At 45.7% G+C, this 20,100-nt stretch overlaps 1 protein-coding gene across 4 annotated transcripts in view; it reads right to left on the reverse strand.

The window, feature by feature from the left end:
* The window catches only part of LOC146854818 (adenosine deaminase 2-like), a 516,331-nt gene that overhangs the window by 82,825 nt on the left and 413,406 nt on the right, over positions 1 to 20,100 (reverse strand). For all 4 annotated transcript variants that reach the window (XM_085652178.1, XM_085652180.1, XM_085652181.1 and 1 more), the window contains one exon: positions 13,931 to 14,133. In XM_085652178.1, the coding sequence (XP_085508304.1) occupies positions 13,931 to 14,133 (203 nt within the window). The remainder of the gene's footprint in view (positions 1 to 13,930; positions 14,134 to 20,100) is intronic.

The following is a 20,100-nucleotide window of genomic DNA, read 5'->3' on the forward strand; positions in this document are numbered from 1 at the left end:
ATCTCCATGCTAGTATACTCTCGGCCACTGAACAGCCCAAGTAGGAGACCAGGATACAAAAGGTTTTCATTTTATAATAAGGGAGGATGGAAGGATCAGGTGCCAAACAGTTTCCCAGCAGCGAAAAATGGCAGGCGGAATAATAAACGTCAACAATAAACAGCAATCTATCTAATCAATGGCGCTGAAACAGGAAGTTCAGGATGTGGAGGAATATCACGGCCATTTGCGCCTGCAGTCCCCTGCCCTAAAACCCAGAAAACACCACGGAAATTGTGGCACACATGAACAAGCAGTGATTAACAACGAAGGAGTTCTACCATGCTGATCCCAGAAAAGAAAGACAAAGAAGAATAAGAAAAGAAAAAGGAGGCCATGGAAAAAAGGGGTTAAAGACTAAAGAATCCCCTCCCCCAACCCCCCACCCTGCACCTCTGCAGATGAGTACGGCACCCCCCCCAGCAGTGTGCCTGTCGCCCCGGAACCAGACCCGAAATATAGAAGAAGCAGAGAAGAAGGAGTAAGAAAAGAAACCCCACCAGACGGGGGGGTAGAGAGAGTATTAATAAACTGGAGGAGGGCCTTCAAAACATGCCCCCGGCTTCTCCCTCCCGCACAATATGTCTTCCCCCAAAGCAAACAATAAACAACACAAAATCGACCATGTCAAAGAAAAATGGGGAACATTATGCACCTATTACACTAACAGTTATGCCGTGAGAGCACGCAACCCCTGAGCCCGCCCGCCTATTAGATGACCACCTCTGAAGGATCAACCTTATCCTTGGCCACTCTTTGCGAATCTACCCAGGCATACCCATCGACCCAGTGCCATGTCCAATGTTACAAGGAAGAGGAGGGTCCAAAAAAGACCAGGAAGCGACACACACAGGTAGGGTGGAAGTCTCTGAATACCAACACAGTCAGCATCATGGAGGGTCGTCTTTCCCAGTGCTGCCCCAGGATCTGCACTGCACACAAGGTCCAGGAAGGCGGAATCAGCCAGAGCAGGCGACCGTTGCTTGAATATTGCCTGGGTCGCCGGAGGCCGCGCACGGGACAAGGCCACCACCTCCCACTCAGGTCCAAGACCTCCGGAACAGACCAGACCCACAGCCAGCCGATCACACGTTAGTATACAGTCCGGAGTTTCCAGCTGTTCACTATTCACAGGGGCGGCCACGACACTGTCCTCCTGTGTGCAGTGTAGGAAGTCCCTGTGTACCTGGGGACAGGCAGGCCGCAACTGTTCCGACGCTGATGCCACACCATCAAGCTTACTCCCCAGTACCCAGGCGCCGTGAACCAAGGTGGAATGAAGGGCACCGAGAGCTTCGAGAAGGTCACCGTACCCCAGCACAGCTCCCGGCGCTCGCTCCGCTACGCTCCTCATAGTCGCACACTCCCAATCTTGCCGCGACCCAGTGTACAGGATGGTAGACTTCGTCCTATCAAGATGGCCGCCGGGTAGGTCCAACCCAGATTGGGACCGGGACTCAGGGACAAGCGCCTCAAGGTCCACGTCACTGGAAACAGGGTTCCGGGGGCAGGCAAAAAATATATCCGGTGTGTGGTCACGGGCAACAATCATCCCCACCACGGACCAGCGCCCGCGAAAATCCGGGAGCAGCCCGCAAGAATCAGGGCGAGTTACGGGCGGCGTCCGGGCAGCTCACCGGCGAAGGCTGAGGCAATCACCGGAGAATCTTGGAATTGCCACCTCGGGCATGCACTCGTTCCGCTACGCTTAGTGGTAGGAACGACCACGGCGAAATGTAGGCTGATATTCGCACCGCTCCGGTAGTCCGACTCCACCCAGTCACCAAAGGCCGCTGTTGTTGAACTGCCGCCCGGCCATGTTGTCCACTCGAGGTCCCGGTTCCAGGGCGGCACAGGCCGCAAACTTCAAATGGACATTTCTCCGGCGGTACCGCCGCCATAAACTTCGGAGTCACACGATCGGTTGCCGCTCTCATTCACCAACACGGGCATATAGCGCAGGCTAAGGATCTCATGCAGGATATCTGTGCGGGATGCGGAGGTTCACGGAGCCGGGAGCCTACGCTGCCGTCCCGGTCGCCATCTTGGCTCCTCACACCTTGGTATTCTTGAAGATTCCTCCAAATTATTCTCCCAGAGTTCCTCCTCCTGCTCATTTAAAGGAACTTTTGTCCCAAATAAAAATAATGTTAAAGAAAGGAGCGAACAAAGTGGTACGAAATTTACAGAAAGGCACAGGGGTCTATTCAGGGTTTTTCCTCATAAAAAGAAATCGGGAGAGTGGCGTCCCATTCTAGACCTTTGTTCTCTCAACAGATTTCTAAAAAAGCAATCCTTCTGGATGTTGTCTCTTCAGGAAGTGCTTCAATTGATAAATCAGGAGGATTTCATGGCAAACCTAAACCTTCAGGATGCCTATTTTCATATCCCTATCCTTCCCAGACATAGAAAATTCCTGCGCTTCAGAGTGTCTGGCAGAGATTTCCAATTCAAAGTCACACCTTTCGGCCTTCGTTCCGCGCCCGAGTGTTCACCAAGGAATTAACACCGGTGGCAACTCATCTTCGTCAGAATGGAGTGCAAATCTTCCCTTATTCTTGACGTCTGCCTCATAAAGGCGAAATCTTTTTCGGTAGCAAGCATTCACACGCGAAGATGTCTTTCTCTCTTCCAAACCTTAGGTCTCTCGCTAAATCTACCAAAATCTCAGATAACCCCTTCAAAGGTAAAGACTTTCTTACGGACAACCTTGGACACTCACCAAGCAAAGGCCTTTGTCTCACAAGAAAGACAACAAAGGATTTACAAGTTAGCAGCTCTACTGCTCACAAAAAGGCCCATTTCTGTCCGCAAGTTCAAATCGCTTCTGGGAATGTTGTCCTCTTGCATTCTTCTAATTCCCAATTGTCTCCTGTGAATGAAACCCTTGCAAGAGGAGTTGGACAAACAATGGCTGCAGATCTCAGGGTCTTTCGACGAGGTTATCAGAATAACACCTCAAATGAAAAAAGCGCTACTATGGTGGACATAACAACCGATTCATCCCTCGAAGGCTGGGGAGCACATCTACAAGGACTGACAGTGAGGGGAAAATGGGACAGTCAACAAAGAACATTACACATAAACCTCTTAGAGTTGATGGCGATATTCCTGGCTCTGAAATCCTTTCGTTCCATAATATCAGGAGCTTCAGTATTAATTCGGACAGACAACACAACAAGTATGCATTATTTAAACAAGTAGAGAGGTACAAGATACATTTTGCTCTCCCTTCAAGCTCAGCAAATTTGGGATTGGGCTGTATAACATCAGATAACACTGACGGCAGTACATGTTCCAGGAGTGGCCAACATCCTAACGGACTCTCTGAGCAGGTCAATTACATCCAACCACAAATGGGAACTTCACCAGTCAATGTTGGATCACATCTTTCGGTTGTGGGCAAACCGAGTTTGGATCTATTTGCAACCAGTCGGGATTGCAAATGCCTATTCTTCGCAAGCTGGCTACCCCAAAAGGGATTGTGCGGAAATGCGTTTTCGATAAACTGGTAAAAAAATGTAAGCTTACGCTTTTCCTTTGATTCCTTTAGTCCCAAGGGTGCCTTGGAAGACGAGGAACGAACCCTGCCGAATACTTCTCATAGCCCCCAGGTGGCCTCACCAATTCTGGTTCACAGAGCTCCTACTCCTGTCGGAGTGAAAACCAGACTATTGCACCCATTACAGAACTTGTTGATAATGAACTGCAAGTACACAACAAAGGACCTGTTCACATGGTGATTATGATACTCAAATCTCTATTAATTTGTTGTCATACATTTAGACAATCTAGTAGACCAGAGGTTAAACATATACCATCTATACTGGTGGGATTTGGATCACCAAATTTGTAAGCAATTAAAATCTGTCTGTTGTGTTAATTGTGACCCATGTCTCCCGAATTCAAACCCATCCCTGCGTGTAGTAAGCTATGGCTAGTTGAGCCAAAACACAATGTGAAAAGAATGTGAAAAAATGTGAAAGAGGATTGGTGGTGCCTCACGGTAGTAACACCATGGGAGTAAGCAGGAAGGTACTCGCCTGCTACCTCAGGTTCTCATCATCAGCTACCACCAATCCAAAGCAAAAATGTGTGACAGAATGAAAAGAAAAACGTAAGGACAAGGTGCTAGGGTGTGTTGGCAAATATTGCCTGTGCACCACATGGTGCGGCAAAATCAACCCCACAATTGAAACAGAGGAGTCAAAACTGTAGCTCCACCAGTCCCAATGTAAAACCGAGCTAGATCACACTCGCTATCAATTTTATTCAGTGCTGTGTGTCTGCTCATTAAAAGCCGACATGTTTCATTGCCAAGGGAAAAACTCACTGCAATTTCTTTAGGGCGTGGGTCAATCACTCCACCCTGCACCAAAGCTTGTCTATTTTAATATTCCGGGATATTGCCCGACTTGGGCATACCTGTACCCTCAAGCACTTGTGAGTATGTGTGCAATCACTATTTCACTGGCTTTCACAGTCAGTCACTTACAACCGTCAATCGTGATTGCGTCGGTGTCTGGTGTCTCACCGATTGACGGTTGGAAGTGACTGTGAAAGCCAGTGAAACAGTGATTGCACACATACTCACAAGTGCTGGAGGGTACAGGTATGCCCACCCTGGTGAACCTGCCCAGAGTACCCTTCAGTTGAGGGACATAACCCAGTAAACATACAAGAGGTGTGCACTGTAACACAGTACCTGTCATGGTCTGTAATCTTTGTATGACTTCCACCCAGTAACTCAAGACAGCCCTGCACCCCCAGGCGAAATGAAGAAAATCGGCTGCACCTTGACCGCATCTTTTACAACTATCTGAATCTCTAAGCACCATTTTGTGCAATTTGACAGGAGTATAATAAATTTGATGTATAAATTTAAAATGAATGACCCGCAGGTTACCATTAGGCGTCAATTTACCAGTTAGGGTGCAAATATCCTCCCATTCCTTCAGAGTAAGCTGAGGGTCTACTATAGCATTCCATCGTTCATAGCTTTTAGTCGCAGATCTCGCTACTTCTTCCTGTACCCGATTTGTATAATTTAATAATGAGCTTTTTCTTGGAAGGGGCAGTTAGCAGTATTTGCAGCGATTGAAGCTGAGACGGCTCATCAGGGAAACTCGGGTAGTGATCTTTAAATCGCTCTCTTCAAGCGGTGGTAAGTGTACTAAAAGAGTGGAGTGGGATTGGTAATGTACGCAAGATCGGCTTCTGTAAGGTCACGCATATGTGTAATACAGACCCTTTGCCATGATCTCATAGGACCAGTCTCCTGGGTGACTGAAAGCGCAGCATGATCAGCTAGGGGAAGAGCAGGGGCATATATAGGGAGCTTGTGAGCTAGTTTGCCTATCATCTGCCATGCCATGATAGTGGTGTCTATGGTATTTATTTCTGCTTTGGGAGTACCCCTTTGAACATGTGTGATCAAGCCAGCCAACGGTGTTGGATAGGCATCCCCTTCCTGCACCGCTAGATGCGGTGTATAGGCATGTGGTCTAAACCAATAATAGGCGTATTGGGCCTGAGCGCATAAATAATATATGTAAAAATCCGGAGCTCCAAACCCTCCCCGTGAATAAGAAAGTGTTAGTGTGTCCCAGCTAATCCTGGCTGTCATGCCTCCCCAAATTAGTTTCAGGAGTGGTGTTTTTATTGTAGCAAATAGATGCTTGGTTAGACAGATGGGGATGTTACAGAACAGATACAGGAAACTGGGGAGGGGGACCATCTTAATGACCACTATGCGATCCGCCAAGGAGAGCGGTAGATGTATCCATTTATCCACCTGACACACCAGCGTATCATAAGCACGGCCATAGTTTTCTTTTATCACAGTCTCGGGATCCCGATGCACCCATACGCCAAGATATTTGACAGGATCTTCGGTCCATACGAGAGGGAATTCTACTGGGGGGAGCAGTGTTCTGTGTTAGAGGGATCATGACTGCTTTCTCCCAATTAATCGACAATCCTAAATAGAGACCGAATCAAACGTATTCGCGAAGAATCGGAGAAAGATATTGTTGTGGTTCTCGAACTAAATGGACCATATCGTCCGCATACATTGAAATGCCGACAGGTCTATGATCAAAATTGAGTGCGGAGCACCTGTGACGTTGACGTATTTTGCACACCAACGGTTCCAGTATGATGGCAAAGAGAAGGGGGGACAGGGGACAACCCTGCCTCGTGCCCCTCTCAATATGTGAAGGGTCAGAGATGAAACCCCTCACTCATACCCTCGCCAACGCGTCAGTGTATAATACTTTCAGCCATGCTGTAGCACTAGAGGGAACCCCATGCGCTTGAGGACGTGAAAGATATAACTCCCCTCAACCGAGTCAAATGCTTTCGCAGCATCAACCATGACTGCGACAGCTGGAAGCTCGAGATTCAAAACATGAAACATGGCAAATATGGTCCTGAGATTGTGTGAAGTGGACCGTTCGGGTATAAACCCCGATTGATCTGAGAGCACTAGCATGGGCATGAGGGGTTGGATCCTGGTGGCCAAGATTTCCGCTAGAATTTTCGCATCGAGGTTAATCAGCGATAGCGGATGGTATGATACACAGTGTGCAGGGGGTCTATCCTTCTTAAGGAGTGTGATAAGTGCCTGTCTTAAGGAGGGAGGCAAGACACCAGACTCATGGGCTTCCGCATACACTTTCAGTAAATAAGGGACAAGAAGGTCTGCGTAAGCCTTGTAAAATTCCGCCGTCAGGCCCTGGTGCTTTATTATTAGGGAGTGAGATAATTGCTTCTTTAGCCCTCATCAATGGGGCGACTTAGATATTCAGATTGACCGTCAGACAACCAAGCACAGGCGATGTCAGATATTCATCGAGATCAGCTTCCTCTCCACCCCCCCCCCCGCGTGGCGTACATTGCGCTATAGTAACGTTTAAATTGATTAAGTATTGCATGGGGCGTGTAATGTTCTGTCCCATCATCATCCACTATTTTAGTAAGGTGATGCTGATTCTCCCTAAATTTCAATTTGAAGGGCAAATTTCTGCCCGGTCGACCGCCCTCACCATACAATCTGGCCACGCGTCACCGTGCGATATATCTCGCCTCTGAATCTGCTAACTCATTGTACTCCGTGACAAGCTCCTAAATACGAGCGAGAGAAACCGCGGACGGTTGAACCGAGTGTTGTGCCTCTAGTTCACCCAGTACCTTCTCCGTTTTAGAAAGTTGGCTTCAGATATCCTTCAATATGCCAGATGTGGTGCTATGCACACCCCATGCACCGTAACTTTAAATGCCTCCCATAACATGGAAGAACTGTCTACCGATCCCACATTTAGTTCAAAATACTGCTTTATTTTCTGTCTAATTGTGTCTTCATATATAGGGTCAAGTAGAGCCTCCGCACGGAACCTCCAGGTGAAAGGACGGTGCGGATTTGTGGGAATCTGGATGATCAGAAATACAGGGTTATGATCTGACAAGGTGCGAGGTAAATTATGAATATATGACACCCACCCATTAGCCTCCTCACTCGCTAGCCAGTAGTCCAACCGAGACCAACTGTTATGTGATGGGGTGATGTGAGTTCCTCCATGGCCTCCCGCACGCACTTAGCCATTTTAATGATTCGTGCACCTTGCGGGTTAGATTTATCCACGTTTGGATTAAGGTGCGTATTAAAATCCCCAGAGGATGGCCGAGTCTGGCAACGTGCGTAACACATTCAGAATCTGTAGGATGGGCTGTGGATCGTCCACTACTGGGCCATATAGATTTATAAGTGTGAGCAGAGTCATACCCAATTTGCCCTGCACAATCGCCCATCGACCCTCAGTGTCAGTGTGTGTGTGTGTGTGTGTGTGAACAGGGAGGAAGGGTATTCCTTTTTTGATCAATATTAAAACCCCTCTAGCATAGGTGGAAAAAGATGAGGCTAGTTTGAATCCCGCCGATTTATGCGCAATGTTCACCTCCGTTCGACTGTTCAGATGCGTTTCTTGTAATAACGCAATATGTACATTGTGCCTCTCCAAATATGTAACCACTTGACAACTTATGGGAGTATTGAGCCCACGTATATTCCAAGTTATACAATTATACCTCTCACCTGTCAGGCAGTGTTGACAAAGTAAGGTGTACTTAAGGATAGAATCTTCTTCATTTTGTAGATTCCGTGTCTTGACCTGTACTACATATCATGGGTCCAATCACAGGTGAAAATAAAAAAATACAGATAACAATGAAACACCCCTCCCCCACCCACCTTGGCATCCCCAAATTGCCAAAGCCATGATCCCATAATACAACCAACTCTGCAATGGTAAGGAAAAAGAGAAACCAGAATAACATAGCAGAAAAGTCCATCATAATCAAACGGGTGTTGCCTATCGGGGGACGTAGTGGCACATACCAATCCCAGATGAGATAGGGAGGAGGCCGCCAACAAAAGGTGGTGTGCTCCAATATGTGGACCAGATACTAAAAGCCGATATAGCTGACAAACAGGTAGATAGAGGGGCCGCTGGCCAATAGCAACAACTCAATGACCAAGCTATACCCCCCGGTTGCAGATACCAGGTACTCCCAGAGCATATTGGACCTGAAAACAGCAAACAAAATGACATACCCACAACAGTCGCAGCCATTTCGATTACATGAAACCAATCTGGAAGAAACAAAGCCGATGTTTCGGACAGCTATAGATGATGTTCACACAAACTCTGGCTCGTGCGCCATCACCCGCCAAAATGTCCGAGCTAGTCCGACTATCAGGCACACGTGGCCCGCCATGAACAATATCAAACCATGTGTATCACATCACGTAAGCGCCACTGCAACTCAATATACCAGGACGCAGCCAGAAAAAGGGAGGGCGTTATACATCATTGTCTGAAGTCTGATCCGATGCCCGTTGGCCACGTCTCCAGGATTTGGCGTAATCCATTGCCAGTTTCGGATTCACAAAGATCTTCGCGTTGCTCTCCACACCTATGCGTAATCTGGTCGGCTACAGCATGGCGTAGGGGATTTGTTCCTTCATTAACAATTTCTTAACCCCTTGAAACTCCTTGCGCGCTGCTTGAACTGTGACTGTAAAGTCTGGGTAGAAAGATAAGACATTACCTTGGTAATTGATGGTGCCTTTCGGACGGGTGATACGCAACACCGCGTCACGATCCCTGAAATTAAGCAAGCGCGCAATGATAGGCCTGGGTGGTTCACCTGGTGACGGACGCGCTGCCAAGGAACTGTGTGCACGCTCAACAACCAGCATTTGTGAGAGATTCTCTGAGCCCCAGACATCACGAAACATGGTCTTCAACATACTCCTCCAGCTTCCCCACGTTCGTGGATTCCGGCAAACCTAAAATTCGCACATTATTGCGCCGAGAGCGCGCTTCAATGTCCTCGTTTTTATCGCAAATCAGTGATAGAATTTTTTCAATGTCGCTAGTTTTGGGAGCCACTTGTTGTAAGCCATCCTCAGCATCCGAGATCCGCTGTTCCGCCTCTCCTATCCTAACTGCCTGCTTGTCTAGCTTAGCAGAGATATGATCCATTCGGCCGTTCAGTGTTTCTATTTTACCATCAATAGACTGAAGGATGGCTTGAATGGCAGATAGTGTTTTTTCTAGGGCGGTTGGGGCTTGCATAGCAGTATCTAGCTCAGAGTCCGTGGTTTGCGAAGATTTATCGCCCCTGCGCAGTTCAAAAGTCAGGCGCAATTGGGTTTTATCTGGCTTGCCCATGGTGACTGGGTGTAACTGGTCAGTGAGGCACACAACACGAGAGGGGACACCACTGATGCACAAAGGAGCCTCTCACAGTCAGTATCCAGTGATTAAATGCCTGCTACCGAGTGAAAGTGTGTGGCGATGTGCTGTATGCTCAGATGGTGCAGAGAGGCCCGTGGGGATTTTTAACAAAAGTCAACCGATATCTGCCTTACATATCAGCCCCCAAGCACTTGCGTAGGCCCTGTACAGCTAACCGAGGTCACTCACCAGGTCACCGGGGTCCAGTTCAGGAGTGCGCAGTGACTCTGTGTGCAAGAAGCCCCGGGAGAGCGAACCGCCACAAGGCCCAGAGCGCGGCTGCCCCCGATCAGACCGATGCACAACAGTGCTCCCGCCCGGACTGGAGCCACTCCCCTGCCTCCTCCGCTGCGGTCAACTATCGCGCGGCGTGCCTACCAGCAATCAGCACTCCCACAGCGTCGATCATGACCGCAATTCTTCAAGCACTGCCTTGCTCAGTGCAGCCGCATCCCCATCCGCGTTTCTTCGTCCAGCAGGCAGTTACGCCAGTCGCGGGGCCGCCATCTTGGGTACGAGCACTCGCAGCAGAGTCCGCTATATCACCCAGCGTTGATGCTCCGCGCCCACAGGCAGCATATTCCGGGTGCCCAGGTTCTCCACCAGCCACTCCACCTGGAAAATAACTTCGATGGCCACAGTAGGAGCAGGATAATGTAAGGATGATAGTGGCGGCCGGCAGAGCTGCACTACTGTGTGGCCATATTGCCGCGAGCCAAGCAATACCTCCCAGTTGGCCGCTCTGACAGTTGTTGTCGCAATGGTGGAAAATTTCTTGCCAATGGAATCGAGACATCTTCCATCTCTATCAGGAGGGGCCGATAATGGTGATGAAGGATTTCTGGCACAGCGTTGTGCCACCTGTGATATCACCGAGTCAGGTTTAGGTTGCCCGATAAGGCAGGCAGGAGAGTTATCCAGAGCCTTGTATTTCTTTTCTAAATTAGGCAAGCCTGCAGGAATTGAAGCTGGGGTCTTCATGACCTTTGAGCTCTCTTGCCATATGAAGTCTACAATAGGGATAGCACGGACCTGTCTCTTCATTTGTTCCTTAAAATCATATAAGAAACAATCAGCTTGCTTGCTGACCATAGGAAGCTGAAACCTCTCAGCCGCTCTTTCCATAAGGGTGAATCTATAGGAGATGGTGTCTGGATCTGGTAATCATCCCTTTGGTTAGGAAGGGATATTTCGTCTAACTCTCCCTCTTCTCTTTCTTCATCACTAGTATGAATCTCTTCCTGATGTTGAGTCACTGTGGGTACTGGAGAAACTGGAGTGGGAGATCTGATGAGCAAGGAAGGTTGTGGAATAGGTGTCTGAGGAACGGAAGATGCCGGCTCCGAGGGAGGCAATCTGCGGTAGTAATCCTCTACCTTATGTTGCATGTTTGAGACAAGAGACATTGGCATTTGTACTGTCTGATCAGCTTGTCTTTCCTGATTAGTAATGTCTGGATAAAAAACGTTTTCCTCATCTTCATCATCCTGGCACTCTATAAGGAGTTCGGAAGGACTGCGAGCAGCTCGAAACCTATCATCATCATCTGACTCCTCTTCATCTACTCCATAGTCAAAGATTTCTTCTGGAGGACACGGAGATACTTACTTGGAGAGGTATGAACAGGCAATAAAAGCTCTTGAGAATTCTTTCTTTTCGGCAGTCCTAAATCATCCCTAGAAGTAGCTATAACCGACGATGGAACAAGCATCGACGAGGATGTCAAGTCTACTTCAGATATCAAAGTTGAAGGTTTTATCAATGGTTTTTCCATCGACATTCTGGACATCGACGAACTGCGTCGACGAGGATCTACATCGGAGGTCTTCGGCTTTGTTGACAAGGCTACCGTCGACGAAGAAGATTTACTCTTGAGAGCTGCCGACAGTCTCAGTGGCGACGGAGCTTCCGTCGATGAAGGTCCTGACAAGGGCCGCTTCTTTTCGTCAACAATGACGATAAGAACGACGTTGACATAACAGACGGTTTCAACTTCACTGATACGAACATCGACGGAGAAGATACAGACGACAATCATTTTGGTCTGAGGAGAAGAGAAAGTCGATGTAGTCGTAGTTGTTGTAATGGAAATTCTCAACAAAGGAATCGTCAACGTCTTCGTCGACGGATCATCTTTTGTGTGAGGTAAAAGTGTCTCAGGAAGAGACCTTGACGCCTGCTTCGATTTTGTAGAGGATTTTGAGGCGTAGAGGGCACATATTGTCCCTTAAGAGATACAGATGCCTTTTTTGAAGATGAAGGCTGTTCTTCCTGTTTTGAGGTGTGATGTTTTTTCAACACCATAGCAGCCTTAGGAGAGACCAACCCCGCCTCACTAGCTCTATTTTTTGAAGCTGATGTCTTTAAAGAGGAATCGCTCTCCTCATCAGATAAGGGATTGTCCTTTGTCTTGAGCTTCTGTAGCCACAGAAGAAAATGTCCTTCCCTGTCTCTCAAGGTCTTTTGAGAAAATGTTCTACAGATTTTGCAGTCTCTCAGCAGGTGGTCTGGGTGTAGACAGTAGATAAATTTTTTGTGGGGATCATTCGAGTGAAGTCTTAGCTTCCCACAAGATTCACAATGCCTGAATAGAGATCTTTTAGAAGAAGACATGCTCAGAAGTAAAATCTGAAGAAACCTGAAGATAAAGTTGAAGTACTGAGCAGAGCTCAGGGAGACTCCCTTCACACGATGTGCAGTAGAAAATCTGAGAGCCTGGAGCCTCTGTGGAGAGGGTGCTGTCGCCTGATTGGCTGTAGTTTGGACCATAGCTAAAGACTAGGACGAGATATTAAAGTAAATGGTTTTTCTCTATTAACTTTAATGTTAGCGTGATTGCTTATTGCTTTTTATGTATCGTGGGACTCCCACTTCGACGACGGGGAATGATTCAAGCATGTGAATCTATGAAAGATACCCCAATACTAGAGAACTCATGACTATGGTCACGTACAACACAACGGCCTGGAGTCCCTGCACTGGGATCACTTATTTTAAATGTATTTTCTCTGCACACACTCTTTTTCGCATCTGCTAAAAGAAGCCTTGAAAGGGGAGTTGCCAAATCTGTTAATGTAACGAGGGTTCCAAGTTTCCATCATCGCCTTTTACAAATCATTTTATTGAGTGAAGGCCCTATGTAGTAAGCCAGAGTTGCAAACAGATGAAAGTAACATGAAATTAATAGGGCAGCCAGCCAAGCCAGACCCAACAATCGGGCTCGGTTTTAAGAGTGCATGAATGAGTCAAGCCATGAAAACGTTTAGTATGTATATGTGATTTAAAAATGTAAAAATATGATAGTCTGTTGTAAATTGCAACAATATATTTCTTCAACACGCGGAATGGTTTCACTTTAGTACATCAAATGTTATCACTGCATTGACAGGCATTTATTAAAAGTTTTTAAACATGAACTTAGAAACAAGTAAACCTTAAACGTGGACTAGATTCTTTTTATAGATGGACAACATTATAGTCTTTTAAATCAAACAGAACAGGTGGTTGTACAGTGCACATCCTGAACTCAAGTATTTAGAAGTGTTCTCATATGTGAAAAAGAGAAGGGAGGTTTCTGTGAAATAAAATGTTTGCCTGAGATCAGACAATGTAAACAAGCAGGGAAGCAGGTATTAATTCCTGGGTATCTGGTTTTACGTTTTGAAACGCCGCTGTCAGATACAGATCTCTCTCTCCTGTTTTACATCAAAAGTCACTGTTTTGTCCTTTATTCTTGGAAGAAAACTGCCACAGATATTGCAGTTCTGACTCTGTCCCCGTAGACCCAACTACAAAGCCAAGAATTCATTTATTTGGGAGATGTCACACCCCAAACACCCCTTCTGAAGATACACCTCTGTTCCCCCTGCATGTTGGGGAATACATACTTTTTGCCTACCAGGCCCACCATGCCTGGGTGGGCAATCTAAAGCGTCAATGCTGGTGTCTTTGAGCCACAACATCTTTTATGGCTTGCAGGTTTATAACAAGGCTGCTGCTCCACAAAACTCTGAGGCCCAATAACCCCAAGTAACAAACTAAATCCCACTGGGCACCAAGTCAGTTAAATGGAAACAGAGAATGATACTTACTGAAGAGAGTTTAAGGCCAGTTGCTTTAAGGTTTTCAGGTCACTCTTCATCCCTCCAATGCCCATGAAGACTTCATAGAAATCGTACGACAATCCTTTGGCTCCAAAGAGGGATGGATCATCAGAGCTTATCACAAGAGGATGCCCGCTAGCCATGAGAACTGAAGCTGGATGGTTCCTCAGATCCGATACCAGCATCAGCACCTGTCAAGAGGAGAGCATACATCTTTTTTTTATTCTTTTTTTTTTTTTTTAACAGATGCTCACCACACAGACGTCACAGCACAAAAGTAGGGCAAAGATGCGGAGCTTAGGGAATCAAGGTATGCATGCCCTCTCACTTTCTGAAAGTGAGGATTTTAGAAAGTGAATTGTAGGGAAAACACACAAGTTTATGAGTGAGGGTATACAATGGGATAGAAGCCAAGATGCATCATCGGTATGTAACAAAACCTTTAAGACTACTCCTTGTCCCTAGACAGACCCCGATGAGGCTAGTCAGGGTTATTTAAGGCACATTCCATTAGCAGGACTGGGCCATCTTGCATTCACCCTCTTTTCCGAACACTGTACAACTGGACCAGATCTGGATCCATGATTGCATGCAGCAAGAGACAGCCAGGTTTGGCAGTCCACTATGGAAAAAAAATGCACTACTTACCAAACCCAGCATCAACCAATGAAGTCAAGTGGCACTTCCTTCAAGTCTGTCACTTGAGAGAAGCTGTTACAGGTAACATGGATGAGATGCATGACATGTCCACAAGCCTGTGCCCACCTCAATATGCTGACCTTAATGAAGTTCTGTTATTTAGAGACGTAAATATGGGCCAAAGACGCAAGATGATACGTCAATGAACATCGAGGTATGGGGAGAATAAGGAAGGCTAGCAATTACTTGTTACAAAGCGACAGGGAAACAAGAACCGCAGACGGCATGTTTCCATCAGAACCTAGATCAGGAACAATGCACCCAGATGAGAAACAGAATATCCACAAACACTGTTCTAGAAAGACTCTATAAACAACCATGGTTAAAGTACACCAAAGGCACAGGATCCACTGTCCCTGCAAGACAATCATTTTATAGCAGACAAAGATTAGGTGGGAGTCTTCAAGACCCGAACCTACACCATGAGCAAATCTTGATCATTCATGAAAACCCCAGTGAGGCAGATCACCTGAATGAATGGTAAACATAGTGATGTCGGCACAATGTGCAAAGTGATAAGTAATTTGCAAATGACATACTAAACATATAATAAAAGAACAATACACAGCAGAGCACAGCCCATCGTAAGGAAGAAGATTCAGTGCAGAGGCCACTTATTCCAAGAAAGCAACATGGCCCATTCCTTATTTGAGAAATTCTTGTGGGTGGGACCGCGCACACCTATCTGTGTGTAAACTATTTTAGCTCTTATGTTCTCTGTATGTAACAGTGTAGCGTGCTGGGTAGGAAAGAGGTTGCCAGCCTCTGTGTAGACAAAATAAAAAATGCAAGTGTGACCATTCACCTAGCCTTTCCCACACAGCCTGGGGTGCGAATGCTGTATTTGCTCAAATTAACAATACATTAAATCAATGCTCTTCCAGAGTTCAAAACATACTATTCACACATTATCTATAGACATTTCTAATTTATTACGGATGCTTTACCGTAATCCTCTTGTCATTAACATGTGTTTAACAAAGACATATGATCATTACAGACATTGTGTACATAATATTCACAAGAAACAAATTAACTTTGATGTTGTTTTCCCAATGCATTTCGGGATAATCCTATCCCTTCGTCAGGGGAACTGAAAATCAAACATAAATGTTCTAGTTAAGCATACAAGGAGAAATTCAATCCACTGCATGCATCATCAAACATGGTCTCCTTTTACTATCATGACCCAACACTAAAAGATCACATTTTGATTTCCCCAGCTACCCATTGAGCGTGTTAGAAAGCGTCCTTCACCAAAGAAAGTGAATAGAGAACTGTCAACTTAAGAGCCAAATCAACCTGAAAATCTGAATTACAATGACTTACTTACTCACCAATTGTACCTGCAGTACGATACCCGCAAACTTATATTTGCTAAACAGCTCCCTGAAAACATTAAAGAATCCTTTGTGAACCAAATCAGGACAATACTGGCTTGAAATTGATCTCTCTTTGGAAATAAAAACTGAAAACTACCTTGTATCGTTGCAAAACAAGCGACATGGCGTTCTTGGGTCTCCTGCAGGTCACAAAAACTCAACACTCTGTAACCAGAAAATGTCCATGATCACCATCCCCATCTGGTGTTCACATTGTACTTGGAGATTGAAGAATGGTGGGGATTCTGGGTTCTCCAAGAGATGCAGCCATAGCTGCATGGCTTCATCTGACCCAATTCAAGTACAATCAAAGAGGCTACCTTACATGTCACAGGCTCTGGCCAATGGGGGGGTGATTGCCTTCCCCGCATGTCCCAGGTGCAGTGCTGGGGACGGCACCTTCATTCACACAGTATGGAGCTGCCTGGAGTTGGAGGGATTCTGGCAGGGGGATGGGTCACATGTCTGGGTGGGGTCCTGTCCTAGCAGATTCTGGGAAACCTGAGGTTGGCCCTTCTTCACCTTATGGAGGATGCAGGTGGAAATAAATATAAATTGTCCTTGCTTAGCTTGAAACTGACGCCCACTAACTGTGACATAACCAGGGAATGGAATTCAGTGACCCCTCAGTCACTGTGGAAAAAGGGAATGGACCACTGTATGGGAAAGGAGATTGCAGTTTATAAAGCCTGGGGCTGTCCCCAAAAATCCCGAAAAAAATGGAAGAGAAGGGCTGATTACAGAGTAATTGAGTTGGCCCCAGTCTGCCAGATACACCCACTCCTCGATTAGGACATTTGGAGATTCCGTGGATAAAAAGAGACTATGCCGGGCTAAATTGATGAACTTTATTTGTGATACAGTTGAGATTTTGTTTCTTTGTACTAATGGAACGGGGTTGGAGGGAGATCAGCAGGACAGTTGTATTTTATTATCATGATAATTGTTTTTTATTAATTCAAACAATGGGCCGCATTGGAATTCTCAAATATGAAAATGAGTTACATATCTGTAACTACGGTTCTCCAGCATTGCCTTCTTTCATAGATTCACATGCTTGAATCATCCCAGTCATTGTAGTGGGAGGCCCACGGTATCATTACAAAAGTAGTAGCTAATACTATCATAGCATACAATGCAATGAACTGTCACTGAAATAGCCTATCTACCTTCTTTTGTAAAAAAAAGGTCCAAACTTAAACAACCACCAGTATGGCAACAGCACCCTGTAGAACACTCCCAAGAGAGACTGAGTTCCTCAGATTTTCAAGCACAAGTGTGAAACTATATACTTGAGGAAATAAGGAAAGCCTCTAAAGGTAGGAGGGTGAATCGCATGTGACTATGAAAGATACCAATACTGGAGAACCATAGTTACAGGTAAGTAACTCATTTTCTTCTCCAGTATTGGATCTTTCATAGAATCACTTGCTTGAATCAAAGTAGATAGTAGTTGTGTAGACAAATACTCATAAAAAGACAAAATAAATACCCGTAGACTATGGTGGGTAATAATATACATGCATATACCTTAAAAAAAAGAAATAATAATAAAAAAAAAAATATATATATATATATACATATATATATATTCACTTAAAAAACCATAGGTTTCACACATGTTATAGTTAGGTGGACAATTCACTCGTAAAAAACCAATCAAATTCCCCCGTTATAGTTAGTTCAGATAACTATAATTCGCGCGACCGCCACTCTATCACAAGGATGATGTCATCAGTGATGTCATGAGTGATGCCACTGACCATGTCATGAGTGATGTAATATGTGACGTCATGAGCAGTGGATTGCGGGCACGCGAGTTATAGTTAGCTGAACTAACTATAACGGGGGAATTTCATTGGTTTTTTACGAGTGAAATGTCCACCTAACTATAACATGTGTGAAACCTATGGTTTTTTAAGTGAATTTGCAAGGTTTTTTAAAAGCTAATTCTTAACTATAATGTATGTGAAACCTATGGTTTTTTAAGTGAATTTGCACGTTTTTTTAAATGCTAAGTTATGTATGTATTATTATATTTTTTTTTTAAGGTTTTTCACCGTGTTTTTTTCACCCTTCGGGGTCCTTCAGGGACCCCTGACAAAGGCTAGGGGGTCAGGAAATCTCTACCCTGCCCCCTTTTCACGTTCGCCACCTCTCTTTTTCAGTGTCGCACCCAAAACAAACAAAATGGCGGCCGACACTTCTTGATTTCGACCGATTCGAACGTTGACTGACATGTAACCACCAATCAGAATTACGCTCGCGCACGTAAGGGTGCGCGCACGGTGCGCGGCTATAGATATTTATGTACTTTTAACTGCAATGTTCTCAGGAACTACTGAACAGATTGACTCCATATATGCAAAAGGCACATACCTGACCTTAGGACTACCTCTCTGCCAAATTTAAAGTAATTCTGTTCAGCCGTTCGGGCTGTACCTTCGACAATAGGTCCTATGGGAAAATGCATGGAGAAAACGCGTTTTGGGACCCCCCTTTTTTCTCGGACCCCGCTTGACGAATCACCCCGAGACTTTCAGGGTAGGAGCTGAGCGGAGCGCCCCATTAGTTTTGAAAATTTCGCGAGGATTCATCAACCGGTGCCAAAGTTATTCAAAATAGAATTTTGAGATTTCCTATATATATTTATACATACACCTACACAAATACGTGGTTTTCTCACTAGAATATCAGCAATGTAACATGAGAAAGCAAGGCACTCCTGGAAGATATTCCGCCTTGATGAATATGCGGTGTAGTAATGCCCATTCCCAGATCTTTTGAGGATAGAATCTGAGATCTCGTTCCTCCCTGCTTGTTGAGATAGTGGATGCAGGTGGTATTGTCTATACGAATGAGGATGGAGATGCTCGTATTCTTGGGGAAAAACGACTGAAAAGCTAGAAAAATGGCCCTCAATTCCAGGAAGTTGATGGCCATCTTGGAGAGAGACTCAATTTGTCACTTACTTGGAGGTCTTGAAGATGGGTTCCCCAGCCTTCCAATGAAACATCCGTAGTCAGGACTAACTCTAGAAGTGGAAAGAGGAATGCCATACTCACAGAGAGATTGCTGGCGGACTGCCCCCAAGGAAGTGCTTTTTTCATGATCGGAGTGATCTGAATAATGTCCTTGCATGACCTGTGTCACCTGAAGCCATTGCCTGTCCAACTACTCTTGGAAGGGTGTCATTCTGAGATGTGCGTGAGGCACCATGAGGATGGCCGAGGACATCATGCCGAGAGAAGATTCGAGGAGACAAACAGAGGTAAACTATTTTTTTGTTAGACTGTGAGCCAGTGATAATATGGTGCTTTGCCTTTCTGTGGCTCAGAATGCCTTGTTTTGGAGGGTATCCAAAGTTGCTCTGAGAAAAGTTATCCATTGAGATGGAGTAAAAATGGCCTTCTGGTTGTTGACGGAAAGCCCCAGAGAGCAAAACAGTTGTAGGCAGTTGGATATGGCTTCCGAAGCCCGGTGAAGAGAAGGAGCCTTCAACTAGCCAATCGTAGAGATACGGGAAGATCGGCAAGCCCCGTAACCAACCGTAGATGTGCCGCCATGGGAGCGAAGCATTTGGTAAATAACTGAGTAGCTGACAGGAGGCCGAAAGGGGCGAACCATGAATTGATAGTGTGCGCCTGCCACAGTGGAACGAAGAAACCTTCTGTGTTTGGAATGGATAAGAATATGGAAATATACATCCTGTAAATCGAGGCTGGCCAGAAAATCTGAATGGTTCAGAAGCTGCAATATCTACTGGAGACTTACCATGCGGAATGATTTTTTTCTGTGGTTATTTGTTGAGCTTACTGAGGTCCAGAATGGGACGCCAGTCACCCGACTACTTCTTCACAAGAAAATAGAGGGAGTAGAAGCCCATTCCCCCTTGAGGGCGTGGCACTCTCTCTATGGCTCCTTTTTGCTGCATGACGAATGCCTCCTTCCTAAGTAACTGAATATGGGATTGCAGGGATTTTTATGGTGGATGAGGAGGTGGTACTGTGACTAACTCCAGGGTATGACCATATTTTATTATATCCAGGACCCATTTGTGTGTGGTAATTTTTTACC

The sequence above is a fragment of the Triturus cristatus genome, chromosome 4_1, assembly GCF_964204655.1.
Source record: "Triturus cristatus chromosome 4_1, aTriCri1.1, whole genome shotgun sequence".
Classification (NCBI taxonomy): Eukaryota; Metazoa; Chordata; class Amphibia; order Caudata; family Salamandridae; genus Triturus; species Triturus cristatus.